Source organism: Nannospalax galili, unplaced genomic scaffold (genome assembly GCF_000622305.1).
Source record: "Nannospalax galili isolate Female #2095 unplaced genomic scaffold, S.galili_v1.0 scaffold917, whole genome shotgun sequence".
Lineage (NCBI taxonomy): Eukaryota > Metazoa > Chordata > Mammalia > Rodentia > Spalacidae > Nannospalax > Nannospalax galili.
This window is the reverse complement of record NW_008340972.1, coordinates 1,813,767-1,834,310: the sequence shown is the minus strand read 5'-3', so window position 1 is coordinate 1,834,310 and position 20,544 is coordinate 1,813,767. Positions and strand designations below refer to the sequence as shown.

Below are 20,544 nucleotides of genomic sequence, written 5' to 3'. Positions count from 1 at the left end.
TGTTTGTGGATAACCTAGTGCTTTGCTTTACTCTAAAAAATTCTCAGAATTCCCTCCCTCTCTCGGTCTTCTCTCTTGTCTCCATTAGACCTTCTCTCCTTCCCATTTTCAAGTTCAGAAAAGGAAGAGCGAATTGAAAGCCCAATTCTACAGAGGACAGACTCTGAAGGCAAAGAATTAGCAATGGCTACAACACCAGGGAAGAAAAGAGGACGGGGGAACTTGAGGCTCCTGTGAGCTGAGTTGTGTCCTCTGAATACACACTTGGCCTTATGCGCAGTGTCTCTGACATGACGTTCTCCGGAAACAGTTCTTTGAAGTTGTAATTAATAATCTTGAGGTGGGATCACCATGGATTTATGCTAAGTTCTAAGGTCAACGGTGAATGTGCTTCCAGGAAAAGCTGGGCAAAGAACTGATAAAGGAACAGACCACATATGTGTACGTGGAGGAAGGACTGAAGTTAGGAAGGCAGGGTGCCAGGGATGCCCATCAGAAACTGGGAGAATCCCATGCCAGGTTGTGTCTCAGAGCCCCTGGAGGCGCCTGCAACTTCAGACCTGTCCTCCAAAGCAGGGAGACGATACACATCTGTTTCTGTTCACGGCTTATGGCCATGCCTTTTGGCAGTGCTAGGACACGAGCATAGGATGTCTGTTCTTTACTTCTGTTTCTTTGTATGTCTATGTGCGTGAGTGCCAGTGTGGGAAGGTACCTGTGGAGGCCAGAGCTCAACGTCCTTCACATTCCTCAGGTGCTGTCTACCTTCCATTTTATCAATTAACTAATTACCTAATTAATTATGTGTCTGAGTGTTTTGCCTGCATATACATAAGTGCACTTGTGCGTGCAATGCCCATGAATCCTAAAGAGGCCATCAAATCTTCTGGACCTGGAGTTTCAGGCAGTTAGCTGCCATGTGGGTTCTGGGAAAAAAACCCAGGTCCTCTGCAAGAGCAGTGAGTGCTCTTAACTGCTAAGCCATCTCTCCAGCCTCCATCTACCTTATTTTTTAAGACAGGGTCTCTCATTGTCTTGGAGATCTCTGAGTAGTCTGGCTGGCAAGAGTTCCAGGATCCACCTGTCTCTGCCTCTGAGTGCTGAGATTACAAGTCTATGGCAGGATTTCCAAGATTATTTATTTACTACTAATTCTTAATGGTCATTCAGGGGATCAAGTTCAGGTCTTCAAGCTTGCAAAGTATGTACTATACTGACTGAGCTATCTACCTCCCTAGCTACTACCTAAGTTCTCAAATGTGCTTCTAAGAATTGAGGGCTGATGGTACGTACTATGAAAAAAAAAACCCTATTTCCTGCTCCAAACCTTGGTTTCTAGACATGCGCAGCTTTCTACTCAACTATTCTCCATCCCCCAAAACCCCTGAAATGCAGCCTCTCTTGCCCAGACTTACCATTGCTACTTCCCCATCTGCCCCTTCTATGTTCTGCAGACTTCCTTTCCAGTTGCCCATCCCATCACTGAGAATTCATCTAAGATGATCTCTGTGCCCTATCCAGACAATAGACAACCAAGTGTCATGCCCATGTGCCATTCCTCACTCCTTAAATTTGTTTCTCCAACCCCAAGACCCCTGGTTTCATGACTTCATGGTGTCCTTAGGCTAATACCTTCACTCCCTAACTCGGTTCTCTATCTTTCTACTTATCTTCCCAGAGACAGTCTTTATTCAGCTTCCAGATAAAACATGTGGATATGAAAAATTTCTGCTGAAAAACCATCTCTTGGTGCCTCACGCTTAAAGTAGCATTTCATAAAATGATAATCCGTCACAGTCTGTAAAAGAAAAATGTCCATGTTCAAAATAAGCATAGAATGTATTGAGTTACAGTTGTGCAGGGTCTTTAGATTTTAACTATCATGATGTGCACTGTGAATCTTCAAGAGATAAGGACCACTTGTAGCCTTGCCTAAAACACATTAGAACTTTCAAAACTCTTTAAAGTTTCCCCAGAATCAGCATTCTGGGCTAAGATCCAGGAGCTTTAATGGGGCCTGCAGGCCTCTTCATGTCATCAGCATTTTGATCTTCCCAGGCCTCCACGCCAGTCTCCATAAGGTGGTGCTTAAGCAGCACAGGGCCATTGCCCAGCCCAAAGAGTTTCCTGACTTCTGTCTCCCCAAATTCCTCTTTTGCTTGAAAACATTCTTCTGCTGTGTATGTGATTTTATTAAGCTGTTTTATCCTCTATGAGGACCTTTCTGATACATCCCAGAGACGCTCTGAGGCAAGCAGGGTACAGCCCACCTATCTACCCCTTTTTTTGTTGATTATTTTTCTGTTTCATTTTATGTGTATGATTGTATTGCCTAAATATATGTAAGTGCACCTGCATCGTGTAGTGCCCATAGAGGCCAGAAGAGGGTGTTGGATCCCCTGCAACTGGAGTTAGGAATGGTTGTCAGCCCCCATATAGATGCTGGGATTTGAATCTGGGTCCTCTGTAAGAGCAGCCAATGCTCTTAACTGCCGGGCCCTCTCTCCAGCCTCAATCTATGCCCTTGAAGCCCTATAAATACTTCCACTGTCACACCGGCCTGCATGTTCCTAAGTGTATGACCTCTGTCAGTCATCTAATGAGATACTTGTGCACGTGTAAATTTGTTTACATAAACTTTTTGGTCTTTTGGAAGTCCACTATAGCCCCAGCTGGCTTGGAACTCACTATGTAGACCAGGTTGGCCCTGAACTCACTGAGATTTGCCTGCCTCTGCCTCCTGAGTGCTGGGATTAAACATCATGCCTGGATTTTTACTCTTTTTTTAAATTAGTTATATATCTGTGTGTTGGCATGTGCATGTGAGGGCAGTGCCTATGGAAGCCACAAGTGGGCATTGGATAACCTGGAACTGGAATTACAGGTGGTTGTGAGCCACCCTATCTGGATTCTGGGAACTAGACTTAGGTCCTCTGCAAGAACACTGGTTAAGTACTCTTATCCACCAAGTCTTCTGTACAGCCCCAAGGGCATGATTTTCACTTTCAAGCTTTACATCCCTTTGTTTCATCACAAAATTGCTTGAAGGAATAAGCAAATATTTCTAAGCACAGAGTGCCCAGCTTTATATAATTTCAAGGTCATTGATCATCATCTTCTGGTCCACAGAAAGCTTTACTGCATGGCACAGAATAGCTAAAAGTTCACAGAGCTCATACATCATGTTAAGACAATTTCTTAGTTATCATACATGCAGTATCTGTGTGAGCGTGCATGTGTGTGTGCACACCCCATGTACTATTGCACACATGCGGACATCAGAAGACAGCTTTCAGGAATCAGTTCTCTCCTACCATGTGATTCCCAGGACTGAAGTCAGGTGGTCAGGCTTGGTGGTAAGCACCTTGACATGCGGCGCCATCTCCCAGGTCCCATAAAACTTTATACTTATAAATAAAAGTGAAATTATATGATGGTCAATAAATATTTTCAATCTTTGGGATCACTTATCATCAAATATCAGCACCTTAATGTGTAGTGGCAATTTCTTCATCTGTGACAGCCAGAATTAAATACATGAAATTGATTTGTGAGCTGGGAAGTGTCATACAAATGCAATTTCCAGATGTGGCCACGTGACTCCTCACCTTCCTGGTGATGTAGTTCTTTCTGGGGATTACCAGGTTTTCACTTAGCCACTGACCCTGACATGCAGTTTTTCTCAGCATCAAATTAACAGCCATGTGCAGAGGCTCATTCCTGTAATCCCAGCACTGAGGAGGTGGAGGTGGGAAGATGGGGTCAGGAGCCCAAGGCCAGCCTGGGCTTCATGGGGCTCCATCTCAAAGCAGGAGAAGCTACTGGAACTTCAAGGCTGTGTTTTCTTTCCTGCCTTCATGTTTTAAATATAGAGGCTATAGAGATAGGGACTGTAAGTAATGACCTTGAGCTTATTTCCCTTAATTTTATTTGGGTCAGTCCGTGCTTATCAAGATCAGTGCAAGTAGAGTTTTACTTTCTGTGTGCCTCCAAGGAGCAAAAGGCAACATATTGTAACATGTGACAAAGTTCATAGTAGGAAACGTCCAGGCAGCTGAAGCCCCTGGCTGTGTTCAAGAGATTGGAAAATGTGTGACCCATGGGGAAGATATCAGAAAAATCTTCATAAGATTTATTCACTTACGTAAGATTATTCATAAGACTTATTTATTTACTCTGTGAGTATTTGTGTGGGTGTGTACATGTACCAGGATGTGAACTTGGCAGTCAGAGGACAATGTGCAGGAACCAGTTCTCCCCATCTACCAAGTGGGTCCCAGGGATCGAACCCAGATCATCATGCTTAGCAGCAAGCACTTTGTCCACTGAGGCATCTCACCAGCCTGCAGAGAGGGCCTTTAACTTCCACTTACATGGGTGAGAGAAAAGATAGACAGCTAAGAAAAGTATCTAACCAGAGAGGCCATCAATAGGCAACATGTGGACAGAAAGATGTCAACTCAGAGGCTATGGTTACCTACAAGGCCTCAACCTCCTATGCTGGTGAGTGAGAGGAAGGCTCAAAGATAAAGAATGCATTTGGCATGCAGAGGTCCTGGGTTCATCCCCAGCACCAAAACAAAAAAGTAACATTAAAATGTGGGCAAAAGCTCAGAATTATGTTGTTGTTTAACTTCTGAAAGACCTTACTTCAAAGGCACATAACCCCTTCAGTTCTCTACAAAAGAACTTTTGACTAGATGTGGGTATCTGTTAAACAGTCACAGGGAAGAAATAGATAAAAAAAAATACGTTGAAAAAAGTTTGAAGTGTTAAATGTATGTAAAAGAGAGGTGGAAGGGCTGGAGAGGTGGCTCAGTGGTTAAGAGCATTGACTGCTCTTGCAGAGGACCCAGGATCGATTCCCAGCACCCACATGGTGGCTACGAACCATCCTTAACTCCAGTTCCAGGGGAATCTGAAGTTCTCTTCTGACTTCCGTGGCATTTCATGACACAGGTGCACTCACATACATGCAGGCAATACACTTGGACACATAAAATAAAAACAATTATATATATGTATAAAGAGAGGTGGAAATAGCCTATGAGGGAATCATAACATCTGGTTCAAAGACCCTCAAGTTAGCTGTCATTCTGTCATTCTGTAAGCTACGGGTGGGCTACCTCTTCTTAGCAGCTGTCTATCCTGTACGTATAAATCAAACCTGTACTTGTAGAATATACTATAATATTGACTTCCCAGCTCAAAAAGTCACTATCCATATTTGTAGCTAACACACACATAGTAGAAAGCCCACGTCATTAATGAGAACTTCAGTTATCTTTCGGTCCACAGTTTTCCATGGTTTATTAATGGCATAACACATTAATTTTTCGTTCAGGATGACCTTTACAACGCCATTAATCTTCAAGGCTTTTATCCAACTACATTATTTCTCATTAGAGTTTCAGCTTTCAACATCTGCATTTGTTGAAAAGTAAAGTAAACTGCAGTGGCCTCAAACCCTCAAAGTATGAGGGAGAGAGACATGGTGAAGGGACCTTTCAGGAAGTAAAAAAGGAGCTTTTATTATAGGAGCAGAGACAGCCATATGAGAAATAGCCTAAATGTTTGTCTCTATAAAACACTTGGTCATAATCAATCCTTGGGAGCGGTGAAGTAAAATACTCCGTATATGATAAAATGCATATATATATATAAACTCTAGTGGAAAGTCTAGTTCGAGTAATATTAGAAAAGTGAGGGGCTATGTCAACGCTGTGATATTTATGAAACTCCATGAACCCTTCCAGCCAAATCTAATGTGCTTCCCTTTTCCTAGCACACTGAAGTCGGTCTAACCTCATGATCCCTCAGGACAGGAGCAGAGTGAGTGTGGACAATGACGGAAAAGAGTGCGCAGACCCCCAACTTTTCCAAACTCTTCGACCCCAGTTCTCACAGGTTCTCATCTGACTGCCACCGCACTGCACTAGGCTGAGTCCATATTAAGAAGTCCCCTGTAGTGTTCAGAAATATTGTTCTCCTGCCTTCTTTCTGCCTGGCTCATAATTTCTATGAACCTTGACCAATTTTCTCTGTATTTCCTTCTTTCCCAAAGCAAAGACCTGGCTTTTCTGCTTCCCAACAAGCTGAGGGCTTTCCCCCAATCTCAGGTCTGTACCTCTCTCTATTGCTTCTCCTCTTTCTCCTTGGAGAGGAATATATATACATACATACATACATATATATATCAGTCTAAATCTTCTCAATCACTTCTCAACATTAAACAAGCTCAGTCTCCATCATGCCTGATTGAGGGGACTACATGATTGATGGAACCTACTTTCCTTGTGTTCTTCACATCTTTGCTGTGGAAGTCTCCTGAAATTACCCTGCTTCTACTGCAGAGCTGACCTCTCTATGAACTCCACCTCAGTCCTAAGGCTTTTCTTCTTCATGTTCAGTTTTTACTGCAAATGTGCCACCATTAAATAAGCCCTCTGCTTTGAAACTTTTAGCTTCCCACGGTCAACTTGGTACTGCCCTGTTCGTTCATTTGTTTTGGAGGTGACTGGATTGACTGGCATATGTAGAGTTTCTCTGTTATATCACATCTTTTATGTCCTCAGATATGACTGAAATTAATAAGGGCTTTCTGCAATGGCTTGCATACATACGATTTCATCCACTGTGAGCTTTCTCATGTTTTTTAACAGGTCCTCTATGGACTGACTGAAGATATTTCCCAAAATGCATACGTATTTAGAATTTCTGTCACGTGAATTCCTTTATGTTTTTAACAATCCCACGTTGTTTATGTACACAACATTTATGGTTTTTAAAAAAGTTTATGTGCATGTGTGTTCGTTGTATGCATGTACGTGCATCACAGGTGTGCAGTGAAGAGCACGTGGAGGCCAGGAGAGGGCGTCAAATCCCCTGGAACTGGAATTACAGACAGATGTGAGCTGCCGTGTGGTTTCTGGGAACTGAACCTGGGTCCTTCTGCAAGAGCAGCCAGTGCCCTTAACCACTGAGCCATCTCTCCAACCCCACAGTCTTCATTAGTTTCCTACCTAAAAAAAGGTATGGTGGTTTTAAAGTGTTCAAATAACCTTTGATATCCTTTCCTTCCAAAGTTGGAGCCTAGTTTCCCTTTGTGCATTTGGGCTGTGCTTGGTGAGTGCAATGAGCATGGACTGAGGGGCAGAAGTCTGAAGCACAGGCCCTCTCTGTTCTTGCTCTTGGCTCGCTTGAGAAGATGTCTGCTTCCTGAGCATCCCTAAAGGAGGGCTCACGAGTCAGGAACTGACGTCTCCGGCCAACTGCTATGCTATTGACCCATCTTGGAAATGGCTCACTGGACTCTAGTGAGGCCCTCAGGTGTCTGCTGCTCTGACCTTTCTCTGTACTACCATCACGTGCCGGATCCCAAGGCAGCAATAACTAAGGCCTGCCCCTTGGAAACTGTGAGATAATAATACACGGTAAAGAGCAAGACTTGGGGTTGGTTTTTACACAGTGGGGAGCTAACACAACAGGCATCTGTGTTCTTCACATGGCTCTGGAAACCTTTCCTGCTGAGCGGCTCCTGTCAAGGAATAGCTTCCATATCTAAAACCCTAGCGCTGCGTTTAACGCACCAGACTTCACAGTTTCCCTCTGAATATTGATACCGAAATGCTTCCTCCTTCTAATCTTACACGTATTAAATTTCGTATTCATGTCTTCCTCCACACTTTGTCTCACTTTCTGTTTCTGTTCATATATGAGGGGAGTGCAACCCGTATGGATTTGTAAACCCAAGTTCTTAGACTTCCGTCTTTGAAGTGACCACTTCCAAATATATTTGGTTGTGGATGACCTGTCAATTCTGCCGTGAATGACACCTCCCCTGACCCCACTTTGCTTATGTCTCATCTGACATGCTCTTTCCCTAGAGTACAACAGTGCTTTCCCTGATTCCAGAATTTTCCCATTGCTAATACTCATCTCGAAAGTTCTGATCAAACTGTTCTGTGAAGACAACATGAAAACACCACATGAGTGTTCACTCTCACCCAATCCGAATCCCGCCATTTCCTCCTTTACCCCCCGCCACGCTACTCAACATTCCAACCAATCCGTGTGTTTCTCAGAAGTCTATTGCTCTGTGGTTTTCTCTTTCCTTATAGCCTGGAATGCCTAGGAATATATCTTTTGTTCAAAGCTCAGTTTAAGTAATGCTATCTATAACTTAGTCTATCTTGATTCTTCCGGAATAGAACCCAAAACTCTTTTCTTTGACTATAGGATTGGAGTAACCTTTGACATTCTGACTTTTATTAAAGATGGATAACTTTTCCTCATGTTATCTATCATGAGCTATTTAGGAGATGGTTTGTGACAGATTTTTCAAATTCACACACGGTAAACCCATCAATGAATGTGTGTTGAATTAAGTATGTTTGAATTAGTGCATAAAGATAGATGGTTGAGATTTTTTGTTATCTTATAGCCAATACCCTAGTGTTGGTTAACTCTACAGAACTTGCAGCTACAGAAAAGCAAAGACACCTTTGCTATTACAAAGGATCCTTTGGTATATTCAAGCAGAATTCTCATTCAGAATGAAACAGACAAACTTCATATTCTCACAGTTCATAGTTGATCCAGGAAGAATGTATTCATCATTATATATTTGTACACATCAGAGACAGGGGGGGAGATCTCTACATAAATATAACTGGTACTTATAGAATTTTAGGGGACTTTAGAACTTTGATCTCAGTTAGAAATTTTGTTTGCATGTTTAAAGCAGACCTGGATGGTGACCCACATCAAAACTCCCTTATCCATTTCAAGCCAGCCACAGATTCTGTTTGACATGCCATTTAAGATGATCTCATTCATTTGCCATAAACAGAGAATCATTATGAACAAAAGAAACAGAACTTACCTATTGTGCTAACTCTCGCTGAGGGGCTAGCTAATGCTGCTGGGACAGAGGCTTTGAGGGGGCCTGCTCCACTGTTTATTCTCAGAGCTGCCATGTGGGGAGAGGTGGGTGATGTGGGTGATTTGCCATCAGAGGTCTTGGGTTTAGCTGAGAGGTTCAATGGCTGTACCACTTCATCCTGTAAGGATCATTAGAACATGAGCTGTGAGGAGGAAAGCCTGATCAGAAACATTTAAAAAACACGGGGATGCTGTCTATCATTTCCCATCAGCGATCTTAACGCTTACTCTCAACATTACACTGGTTAGCTTTTGACATAATATTGCCTTCAACCGTGTAGTAAAAAAGCCCTGGTTGTATAACAAAAACACACATGTCCTCAACTCTACCCAGAAAGCACATTAAGTGATGTGACCTGAAATAAAAAGTCTTCAAAGTTATTCTCTATGATATCCACTTTTTAATTGAAAGCTATTGCACAGTTCATAGAAAACTATGGCACTGGCCAGTGAGGGGTTTTGTTTTGTAAACCTCAGGACACAGGAGTTGGATAACAAGTTCAGGCAGAATGCCTAGATCACCCATGGCTATAACGCTCTGTTTTCAGAATTGCTCTCCAAACTGAATACATAAAGAACATTTTCTAACTTCTTAGAATATACTTGCTTCCCCTAGGTTTCACAGAAACAATTTTAGAGTTGATCCACAAGTGAAAATGAGTATAGCTAACATTATGTGTACCTCCTATTTGGACGTGATATTGTTCTAAACACCTAAGACATTCGCCTTCATGAAGTCCAGAAGAGAGCTCAATGTTTTCCTTGGAAGATCATACATGGCATGAATATGTATATGAGACCAGTTTGGCATGGTTGACTATTTCAGTTATTCCATATTTGAATCATGTATCTCAGCTTTATGCATTTCTCTACTAGCTTTTAGGTGATTTGATACAGCGCATTTATAGATCACTAGATACATCACTATCACTGGGTTTCTACTGCACCATACAAGACTCAGACATCGTAGCAGTACATCACTCGTCTATCACTGCAAACTTCTCTGTTCTCCTGTGCTCTGAAACTGGACCTATCCTGACAATTGTTTGTTCATATTGCATTCAGTGTCACAGAGATTTTATTATGGAATAAGGATTTAGATTCCTTGAAACTACTATTTCATGGGTTAAAAGTATATAATATTTATAAGTAGAAGGAAATTTTGTTTAAAGTAAAATTATCTTTAATCAAATAGGGCAATTAGATAATAGGGAAGCACATATTGATAGGCAAACATTTATATATGTAAATAGTTAACAATAAAGTGTTACAACAAATCATTTAATAAAGAAGGTACAATATGACGATATAATATCAATTTTAAGTTTATGTTTTGAAAGTTACTCATTAGAATTCAGTTATAATTCAATTCTGCATGCTTCAGAAACCATAAAAATTAGGAAAAAAACTACTCATAGCTTCTTTCTTTGTCTCTGATTTGCATTCCAGAGCAAAGCACAGCCCTTTTAAAACACATGAGGTAATTCAAATGGGCCATCTGGCATCAAGAAAGATGTACAATAAATAATAGCCATTATATGGAATTTCTATTCATTCATAGAATCTTGGTAAAAAGTGAAATAAGACGACTCCATGACTGACTGAATGTATGACTTGAGGAAATTTACTTTTGCATTGAAAAAAAGTATAGAGGAAAAATTATTCCAAGATTACTCAGCATGAAGCTCAAGGTGAAATATTCAGTTGAGATGTTCAGAATGAATTATGTGTACCTGGGCTGGCAGAGTCCAGAAGTAATGTGTGCCCCTTTATACACTCAGGTGTGGATGAGTAGTTCTTAAGAAGCAGCCCATGGACCAGTACCATCAGCAGAACCCGGGAAGTGCTGTGAGGTAAACTGTCTACTGAAGATGCTCTGGGGATGAGGACAGCAACTGGTGTTTTAGCAAGCATTGTCAGGTCATTCTAATGCACTCTGCAGCTTGAGAGCTATGACTTATAGAGAGATGCTATTTAAGCTTCCTAGGGGGGCTGGAGAGATGGCTCAGTGGTGACAGCACTGGCTGCTCTTCCAGAGGACCTGGGTTCGATTACCAGCACCCACATGGTGGCTGACAACTGCACACAATACATTCACACATAAATTAAAAATTATAAATAAATTTTAAAAAGTTTACTAGGCTTCAAAAAGCTCCCACAACATGAGAGATCACCATTTAAATAATGTGACCTCAATCTTTGGAATTTGATTGGAACACGACACAAACTATTAATACAATTGGAAGCACATAGGGTTAATAAACTAAACACTACTAAGATTCAGGTGGTTTAGCGGGACTAGAATCTGCATCTTCCCCATCAATTAAATCTAAATATCCCAACAGTCTGGTAGGTTCTTAATACTACTTTGAATATGCTGAGTTTCTCTATGAAATCTGTGGCTTTGGTGATAGCCCTAAACTTCCTTAGGACATAACCAACAACTCTTGCAAAACTTTTGGGAAAGTTTTGAGAAATCTAAGGTTGCAGACTTGACTGTGTGGCGTGGATGGGAGAAGGCAGAATGTATTCCCAAGGTCACAAGGAGACCTTTCAAGCACAGAAGCAGAAGATCATGAGTAGATTCATGGGGGGAGTGACGATGCTGGTGAATCTGAGGGGACTGTGCACATGAAGGCAGTGCAGGCCGTGTGAGCTTTAAGCACAAACGGCTGTTACGTGTGCAGACAGGTGACTGAGGGAAAAGGAAAGCAACGAACCCCTGACAATTTCAATATTCTTCATTCGAGGAAGTGCATGTGTCTGAAACTCAAAAAGTGCAGGGCCCCAAGGACACAACACAGGTTGACAGTTCCAGTGTGTTAGAAATGTCATTCAAATTTGCCCTTTTAGATTTTTCTCCATTGTGTGACCAGGATCATAGTATATTTAGTAAGACCTACATGCATGACTCTTATATTGGTAGGTGCATAAATAATTGTGACCCATTATGTGGTATGATTTCACAATTTGGTCCTTTTAATAATTTACTACTCCTGAGCTACCAAAGCAATGTGTATTATTCACAAAGAATAGAAAAATCACAGAACACTTCAATTTTCTATTAATTATTTTCCATTTGATTACATGAAAATTTTAAAGCCCTTAACGATAAGAAAGGCATGGCCTATTTAGTTATGGCTTACAGCAATAAATGCATAAAGTACAAGATTTTCCTACCTTGTTTTAAACTTGCAATATCTTATCGAGAAAAAAATTGGACAGTTTAGCAGAATAAGCCCTATTCTTTGAAGTAAAACATACATCAATTCACATATAAAAGATTAGATGATTTGCAAGATTATGAAACCATTTCTACCCACCCCATCATCAGGCAGAGAGGAGAACAATTCCCTTCCGGTTATTTGGCCAGTTATTAAATGATGTGGCTACATGGAAACTTCTTACAAATGTTATTTCACAATTACTTCATTTATACATAAGATGATAGTCCCCAATTTTTTATTTACTTTATTAACATCTCCAAACTGGAAAACAATAAATGTTATATGAATATTTATATATCAACAAGTTGAGAACATTTACACAGGCAGGAGACTATTGTATGAATTTGTAGATTTCATTATAAACACTCTAAATCATTTATTTAATATTCAGTTTTTATTGTTGCTGTTTCTTCTTTGAGATAGACTTTCATATAGGTCAGGCTAGCCTTGAACTCCTGATCATCTTCCCTCTCATTTCCAAGTGCTGGGGTTGCCAACATGTGCCACCATGCCTGCTAATAATCATCAGTGCTACGAAGTAAATAAAACAATTGTGCAATGATCTCAAGCTCAGAAAGTTCTGCTCTTTGAACTTATGTGGTAACTTTAATCCTAAAGTTTAAAAAGCACAGTTGGAATTTGTGACATAACTATAAGAGTTCTATCAAACAACCAGTTACACAAAAGTTCACGTACGTGCAAAAGAGTGAAGTATTGTACCCACTTGCTGTTTCGTACCTTAGCCAAAAATTCAGCAGCAAACTCACTCATTTCAGTGATATTTTTGTGCTTCTGTTTTCTATGCAATGTTACATCAAAAATTTATTAATACTGAAAAGTTATTTGGACCACTCAATGAGAAACATCACAAGGTTTCCATTCTAGTAAACATTACCTGTCCAGTTGACAGGTAATTGCTAGAGTTTACTTGAAAAAGGAGTCTCAACTGTCTATCAGATTGACCTGTGGGCATGTCTGTGAGGGATTGTCTTGACTGTTAGTGGATGTAGGAGGGCCCAGCACATGTGGGTAGCACCATCCTTAGGCAGGAGGGCCTGAGCAGTGTAAGGAAGATAGCTAGCATGAACCAGTGAGCACAGCAGAAAGCAGCATTCCCCCATGCTTTCTGGTTCAAGGTCCTGTCCTGCCCTCCCTCAGTGATGGCCCATGAGCTCGAAGTGTAAGCCTAATAAACCCTTTTCTCCCCTTTTGGTTAGAGTATTTCATCACAGGAACAGAGAGGAAATGTAATAGGTTCCTAAACCCCTTATATGGTCCAAGAAAATAAGATTCTGAATTTCCATACAGAAGGTTTAGGAAACTTTTGGTGAATAGAATGTTTAATGAGCTACTAGTTTATCTTTGTCATTGGAGAATGCAAACATAAGGAAACACAGTCAATGTTCCATTTATCCACAGCTCCCAGTGACTTGTCTGGGAGTGAACATCTCACTTAACAGCTGTGGTCATAGCAGTAGAAATATGGAAACCCTGCTTCATTTGTGTTCTGGCCAAAGACAATTCTGCAATTATAATGAATGAATGGAGCAAAGGATGGGGCTCCAATCTACAGCAGTAGGGAAACACAAGAAATGCCATCAGCAGCTCCGGGACCATTTCGCACATGTGAGATGACTGAAATCAAAGTAGACTCCTGATAGTTTCAATTTGGTCTTATTTTAAATATTCTACTTTTATAACTATATGTATGATTTTTCATAATTCCTTGCTTTACAAAGACCAAATGACTAAGAAAAATCAACCAGCATCTTATATTAATATTTTATTGAAGTAGGAGAACAGGCTTCAGGATCTGTGTGGTTATTCCCTTCTTACTGAGTCTCAGTCCTCTATTTCTTCCTTAAGGAACTTTAATAGCAAGGTATAGTAGTAGGGTGCTGACACCATGCTTATTATTTTTAAAAAATTATTTTATGTTATTCTGTTTTTGTTTTTGTTTTTTTTTCTTTTGAGACAGGGTCTCTCTGTAGTCCTTGCCAGCCTGGAACTCCCTTTGTAGAACAGGTTGGCCTCCGTGTCTGTGAGATCCTCCTGAGTGAGTGTTGGGATTAGAGGTGTGAGCCACCATGCCCAGCATTTTTTATTTGTATCCTTGTCTTGACAACACACATTTGCACTTTACCACCCTCTTTATTCCTGATCATCATTGAATTACTGGTCTGGATTCTCTGAGTCATGTCATTCCCCAAATCCTACTTCCTTAAATACTAATCCACAGTAATAACAGGAAATCAATCATTTATTTCTCAGTTAATTCTTATACCACTTGAAGGACAATGGACATGAATATATCATTAAATACTGCAACATCTTATCATTTATTGAGCAGTATTTCCAGTATTTATTAATAGTTGTTACATGCTGGACATTAAAAAATACACAAATCAACTGCCATCTGCCACGTGACATTGAGGCTTTGGTTTTCTGTGAATATTGGGAAAGATTTCAACTCTAGGTGTATTAAACTGTGGTTCCTTTGAGCTGAATTCCTTTATAACAGTTTATGCATTTAATATATTGTTTCATTTATAAGAATGCTTTCTTTAAAAGCCACAAAATGACTGTAAAAAAAAGTATATGTATGAATTTCAGACTTTAGCCTCTGTCTACACTGGAAGCTGTGATCCCTGTAGATGTCACGGATACTCCGGGAAGGTAAGTAACAATCACAACATGTGGGAAAGAGTAGACACACCCTTGAAGCCGCAGCCAGGACCCAGTCTGGTATAACCACGTTCGGTTATGCAGGGCATGCTCTCCAAGGCTGGACCTGGATCCTGTGTCCCGCTGAGCCACCTCTCTCCTTAGCTTGCTTTCACAGGTCTCCTTTCTCTCTCTACCCTGCCTCCTGTGAGACCCCAACAATGCATTTCTTTGCTGAAGTTTAGTAGAGGGTTGAGAGGGCAGGTGAAGCAAAATAAATACCCCGAGGCTCTCCAAAATGACCTCCGGACCACTCCCCCGAGAAGCTGGCGAGGTTCCCCTTCTCTGCCAGTCAATCAAAGGAATAAGAGGAAGGGAGCCTTAAACAACTGAACATCCCCTTAGCCTCTGAGGCAGCAGCAGGTGTACTCCGGTGGCCACCCCAAGTCCCCACTGTGGTTAGCGGGTTCCTTCGACCCACTCTGTCTTCTCACACAGCTCCTTGGCTGGAAAGCTTCCCTTTCAAGAACATCTGCATTTTGATTTGCACCTTGAGAAAGGCAGAACGAGCTCCAGGAATTCTTCCGCAGGTCCGCTTTTGCGGTGTTCACGCTGCCGTTAAATCCGTTGCCATTAAACGCAAGTCTTGGGTTGTTTAGCTGCGCATAACGGGCTCCCTTCTCGTTTTGCTTTCTTAACCTCTTATTTAATGTACAGTTGTTTCCTTTAAAAGTGGATTCTAGGCCTGTGGGTGCTGGACCTTTGTTTCAATGTAGTAAGCACACATTTCTTTTACATTTGAATCGCTGACTTTTAATTAGTTTAAATGTATCCAAACAGCATTCATCATTTAATTTGTTTTGAAAATGCCCTTGGTTCCTTCTCCAGTAATATTAAAACAGACTATGGTCCTTATTTTATGATTTTATTGATGTAATGACTCAAATGCTATGAATTACACACACACACACACACACACACACACACAAGCAGAGAAAAGTGCAGCTTCTAGAATAAGTTATATCTTATACTCATTTTTAAGTAAAAAAAAAATGCTTTCAAAGACTTAGAGCAACCCTTTCTTTCTACACAGTCTTCCTCCAACAGCCCTCAGCAGTAGTGCCTGCCCTTTGGAGTCTGGTCAGCCTTCCAGCAATCATACCTACAGCATATGAAATTCTCAAATCAATAAAAAATATTTTTTAAAAATAGTATCTTCCTTCTGTTTGTGTTACTGTGTCCCATTAGTCCCCTCCCACAATGCACAAAGTTTATCTATGTAAGCATTAGAGTAGTTTAGAAACAGCTACAGTGGGGCTAGAAAAATGTCTCAGTGCTTGACAAAGCACTAGGCCCTGAATTCACATCCCTGGCACTCACATAAAAACCACATGTGACAGCATGCAGCTATAACCCCAGTGCTGGGTGAGCAGGGACAGGCAGGTCCCTGGAGCTTGCTGGTCAGCTAGTTACTGAAAGTACAATCTACAAGTCCACGGAGAAATACTGTCTCAACAAATAGGACGGAGAGAGAGCCATTGAGGGAGACGCCTGGTATTAATCCCAGGTCTAGATCTGTACACACACAGTATGACTTCTGATGCTAAGTCGTAAGAGACCCAACAACTCCCATCTTCCTGTTGGATGGCTTACGTGATCAGTTAGATCGCGTGGATGGATCACGTGATCATTTTCAACAGCAGTGATGTTTTGAGCTGTAATTCTTTGATTTGGGTGGCTGTCCTGTGTATTACTGTAGGATATTTGCTGGTATTCTGGGCCTTCACCCATAAAAGGTTGATGTTTGTAGTATCCTGAGTTTCAAATAATCAAACTTATCTCCACACATGCCTAACCATTTCCTCAGTGCCCTTTGAGACTTTCTTTGGCAGATGTTACACTGATGTTCTGTCCAGGACGTTTTATCCTGGAAGATGTTTTGATAGTTTCACACATCACCTTCTCAAAGGCTATGTACATACTCTGTTCATGCAACAAACTTTCTGGACTTCCAGGCTTTCCTTTGCAATCTTAGTGGAAGCATCCATGATCCACAAATCTTTCATTCTGTATATATGCAAAACAAATATCACATGGACAGTGCTTAGGTCTGGCATCAGCTTGAGCAATACACAGACCCATTTTGACCTGAGCTGCAGCAGTATACAAGTGTCTAGATTGCTGAACTCAGTGAAATGAATCCTAGAGAAACAACTTCCTAGGTAGCCCTATGGAAGCAGGGAAGCCCGGAGCTCTCTTTTCAAGGCAGAGCCTTTCAGATGGGATTACATGTTCATGCCTTGGAGTCTGTGATGAATCATGTTGATTCCTGAGATAATATCAATGTATCTTTCATGATGTCCCAATGAGAAATACTTAGTCAAGTATTCTTTAAAGAAGTATAATAACCACACCCTTTGGCTAAAATTTTAAATACATCTCTTTTTTGCTAATTGTAAAATTTTCAAATCTTTCTACTCTGATTTTTGCCCATGATTCTCATTATAAATCTGACTGAAAGAAGCAAACCATACCTGTACTGGACAGCTTTAGTTGTCCACTTGACACACCTGGGTAGAGGGAACCTCAGTAGGTGAATTGCTTCCATAGGACTGGCCTGTGGCCATGTCTGTGGGGCATTTCCTTGATTGTTGAGTGATGTGGGAGGGCCCAGCCCACTGTGGGCTGTGCTACCCCTTGGCAGGTGGGTCTGTACTGTATAAGAAAGCAGGTTGAGCACAGGCTGGGGGACCAAGCCAATAAGCAGCACTCCTCCATGGCCTGTGCTCCACCTCCTGCCTCCAGGTTCCTGTCCTGAGTTTCGATGAACTGAGACCCAGGAGATGTAAGGTGAATAAACCCTTTCTTCCCCAAGTTGGTATTGTCAGAGTGTTTTGTCCCAGCAACTGAAAGCAATATAGAACCATGTTACTGGTCATATCTGATCATTCCTTAAAGCTACAATTATAAAGCTCATGTCATTGTTACTTTACCAATTCTATCAGCACACGTGAGGAAAGAAATCAGACATAATCTACCCAAGGTGTCAAGATATGGAATGAATTCCCACCCATAAAATCAAACACAGAAGCTTATAGACCAACAGAGATTACAAACCAACTCTAAGAAACTTCTGTTTCTTAGAATTCAATTCTGATACCTCCTCCATGCTGGGAATACCAATGTCTGTCCTTGGGCCCAAAGGTATGAAATGAAATCTACAATGTATCTACAAAAGGAATTAATATCACATAGGGGGAGGCTATAATACCATGAGAACACATGAGTGGCAGGCTGACCCACTGGATTCAGAGAGAGGTCAAATTTTATCTCATGGAGGGGTGGTTTATCATTTAGAAAAAACGACAATCTCCAAAGCACTGATTTAGATGTTAATGAAATATAGATGCTCTTGAAACAAAACAAAGTATTTATTTGGAAGGTACGCAGAAGGCTTGACAATTTCATTTCAAGGGTTATCTATGACTCTCTTAGGATTTAGGATTTTCCCCCCTAGCTTCTAGAGGGCATTTAGCTGTAAGCAGACTGACCATCACTGGATAGCAACCTGAAGCGGGGCGGGGGGATAAATGGCACAATCTCATCAAATCATTTAATAAAACTCAATTAATTCAGTGAAAGGTCTTATTTCCAATGCTTATATACATGCCTGTGCAGGTCCTCGGGGGAATCAATGTCCTGTGCTCTGGCAAGCCACTCAGATTGATCACTTAATACTTGATGACAGTTATGACAGTTAACTGACCTGATGATGTATGTTGGGAGACTTCTATGCCTATCTAAGGCATAGAACCTTAGAGAAGGATGGGGGGGGGAGAGAGAGAGAGAGAGAGAGAGATAGAGAGAGAGAGAATAATACATAAAGCAAGAGGTCAGAGAAGTCCAAGGCCTCACCCCGTATTACCGTCAAATTTGTTTTGCTATTTTGCTCTATATTGTCATAAAAGTCATCAGATCTCAAAAAGTTTAAGAAAACTCTTCTTTGGAGCTCTCCTCACCGATAATCCTAGGAATCCTATGCTTTATATTATTGTTTTCTTGAGGGTATACATCTGCATATTAACTTTCTTGATGCTCACATACGCAAGGAATAGAAAAACAGGAAAATGGGAAGTATTCGCATGTTAGATAAGTAGTTGAGCTCAATCAAGAAGCAACTCCTGATAAATTCTATTTTTCACTTTTTTACTAAAGTGTTAAAGAATTATTTGTATCTAAGAATTATTATATCTATATATGTATGATACACACTGAGCAAATGTCACTGACTTGTGAATAATGGCAGGAGCCTGCACATTGCCCACACGTATCCCTCGACACTGCAGTCTCTTTGGGTGAAATCTGCAGCTGCTGGAATTCCAGCTTCACAGCTGTGGCCCGTTTCTTCCTCGTTTTCCCTGGAAAGTGGGAGGTCTGAAGTCTCCAGTCTCACTGTTCCCAGAGACATCAGCAACCCAATGTTAGAACTCCTCAGAGATGGGCTCTCTGGTAATTCGATTCAGAACTCTTCTATGTTAGACATCAACATAGAAAACTTTTCTATATTGATTTTTACTGCTTTCATTGTAGACAGAGAAAAGGAGGCAGTCAATAAAGAAAAAAGAAAAAAGTCCAATGATAAGTAAAACTAAAATTTAGAGACAAAGCTCACTTCTTCATACCCGTTCATCTTAACATGAATTGATGGATATTCTTTAGGTTAAGAAAAATATGTCATTCACCTTTGTGAACACAGGACTGGGAATGCTATCTAACCTGAAATGATTTTTCTTCATGTGGAATTATTTAAACTGTGCCAGCAATTTTTTAGTATTTCTCCCAACACAGAAATACATCATGGGTGAGAAGAGATTTGAACTCCAGACATTAAAGAATAGAATATTTTAAGGCATTATAAACTACTAAGGATTTTAAGGTTAAAGAATTATTGGTGTGGATAATCGAGAAAGAAGTTCTTTTAAGAATAAAAGGTCCACATTTCATTATTTTGGGATTGTTATGCTGAATTCTTTCTAATATGACTGATGCAGTGTCTACAACCTGGATACAAATCAGGTATGTTAAGTGCAATTTTCAAAAAAAAAAAATGGCAATTTTCTCAATCTGTGAACCCTCACACCACCTTTGTGAGGAGTCTGAAAACAGAGGCACATATCAAAGGCATGTGGTGTCAGGACATTAAGTCCAACAAAAAAATGTTTTATGGGATTTGCTATCAATTTTTATTAGAAATGACTTTACAAGTGGGGTTAGCATAGGTCAGAGGTATACTGTATGTGTGAGGCTGGTGTGAGGCCCTGAGATAAATTCCTAAAGCCAGCCAAACAAAACCATCAAAACAAAACACCCCAGAAAAACAACAACAACAAAAACCTGGCCACACATGGTAGCACACCCCTTTAACCTCGGCATTTAGGAGGCAGAGGCAGATCTCTGTGACTTGAAGCCTGCCTGTTCTAAGGGAGTTTCAGGCTGTCCAGGGATACATAATGAGATCCTATTTCGGTAAAAAACAGAACAGAACAAAACAAAAAAAAAAAAAAAGAAAAAGGAAAACTAAATGACTGAAAAGATTTTCTCTTCCCCAATACATTAATCAAAAACAATTATTTTCCAACTATGATAAACAGAGATTTTCTTTGTCCCTTCCCTTCATAATTAATACATAGAGGGTAAGTCAAAGAAAATA

At 40.7% G+C, this 20,544-nt stretch overlaps 1 protein-coding gene across 1 annotated transcript in view; it reads right to left on the bottom strand.

Moving 5' to 3' along the window:
• Positions 1–20,544, bottom strand: part of Sox5 (SRY-box transcription factor 5) — a 446,577-nt gene that overhangs the window by 31,796 nt on the left and 394,237 nt on the right. Inside the window, exon 11 of the mRNA XM_017798952.2 lies at positions 8,885–9,062. Within this exon, the coding sequence (XP_017654441.2) occupies positions 8,885–9,062 (178 nt within the window). The remainder of the gene's footprint in view (positions 1–8,884; positions 9,063–20,544) is intronic.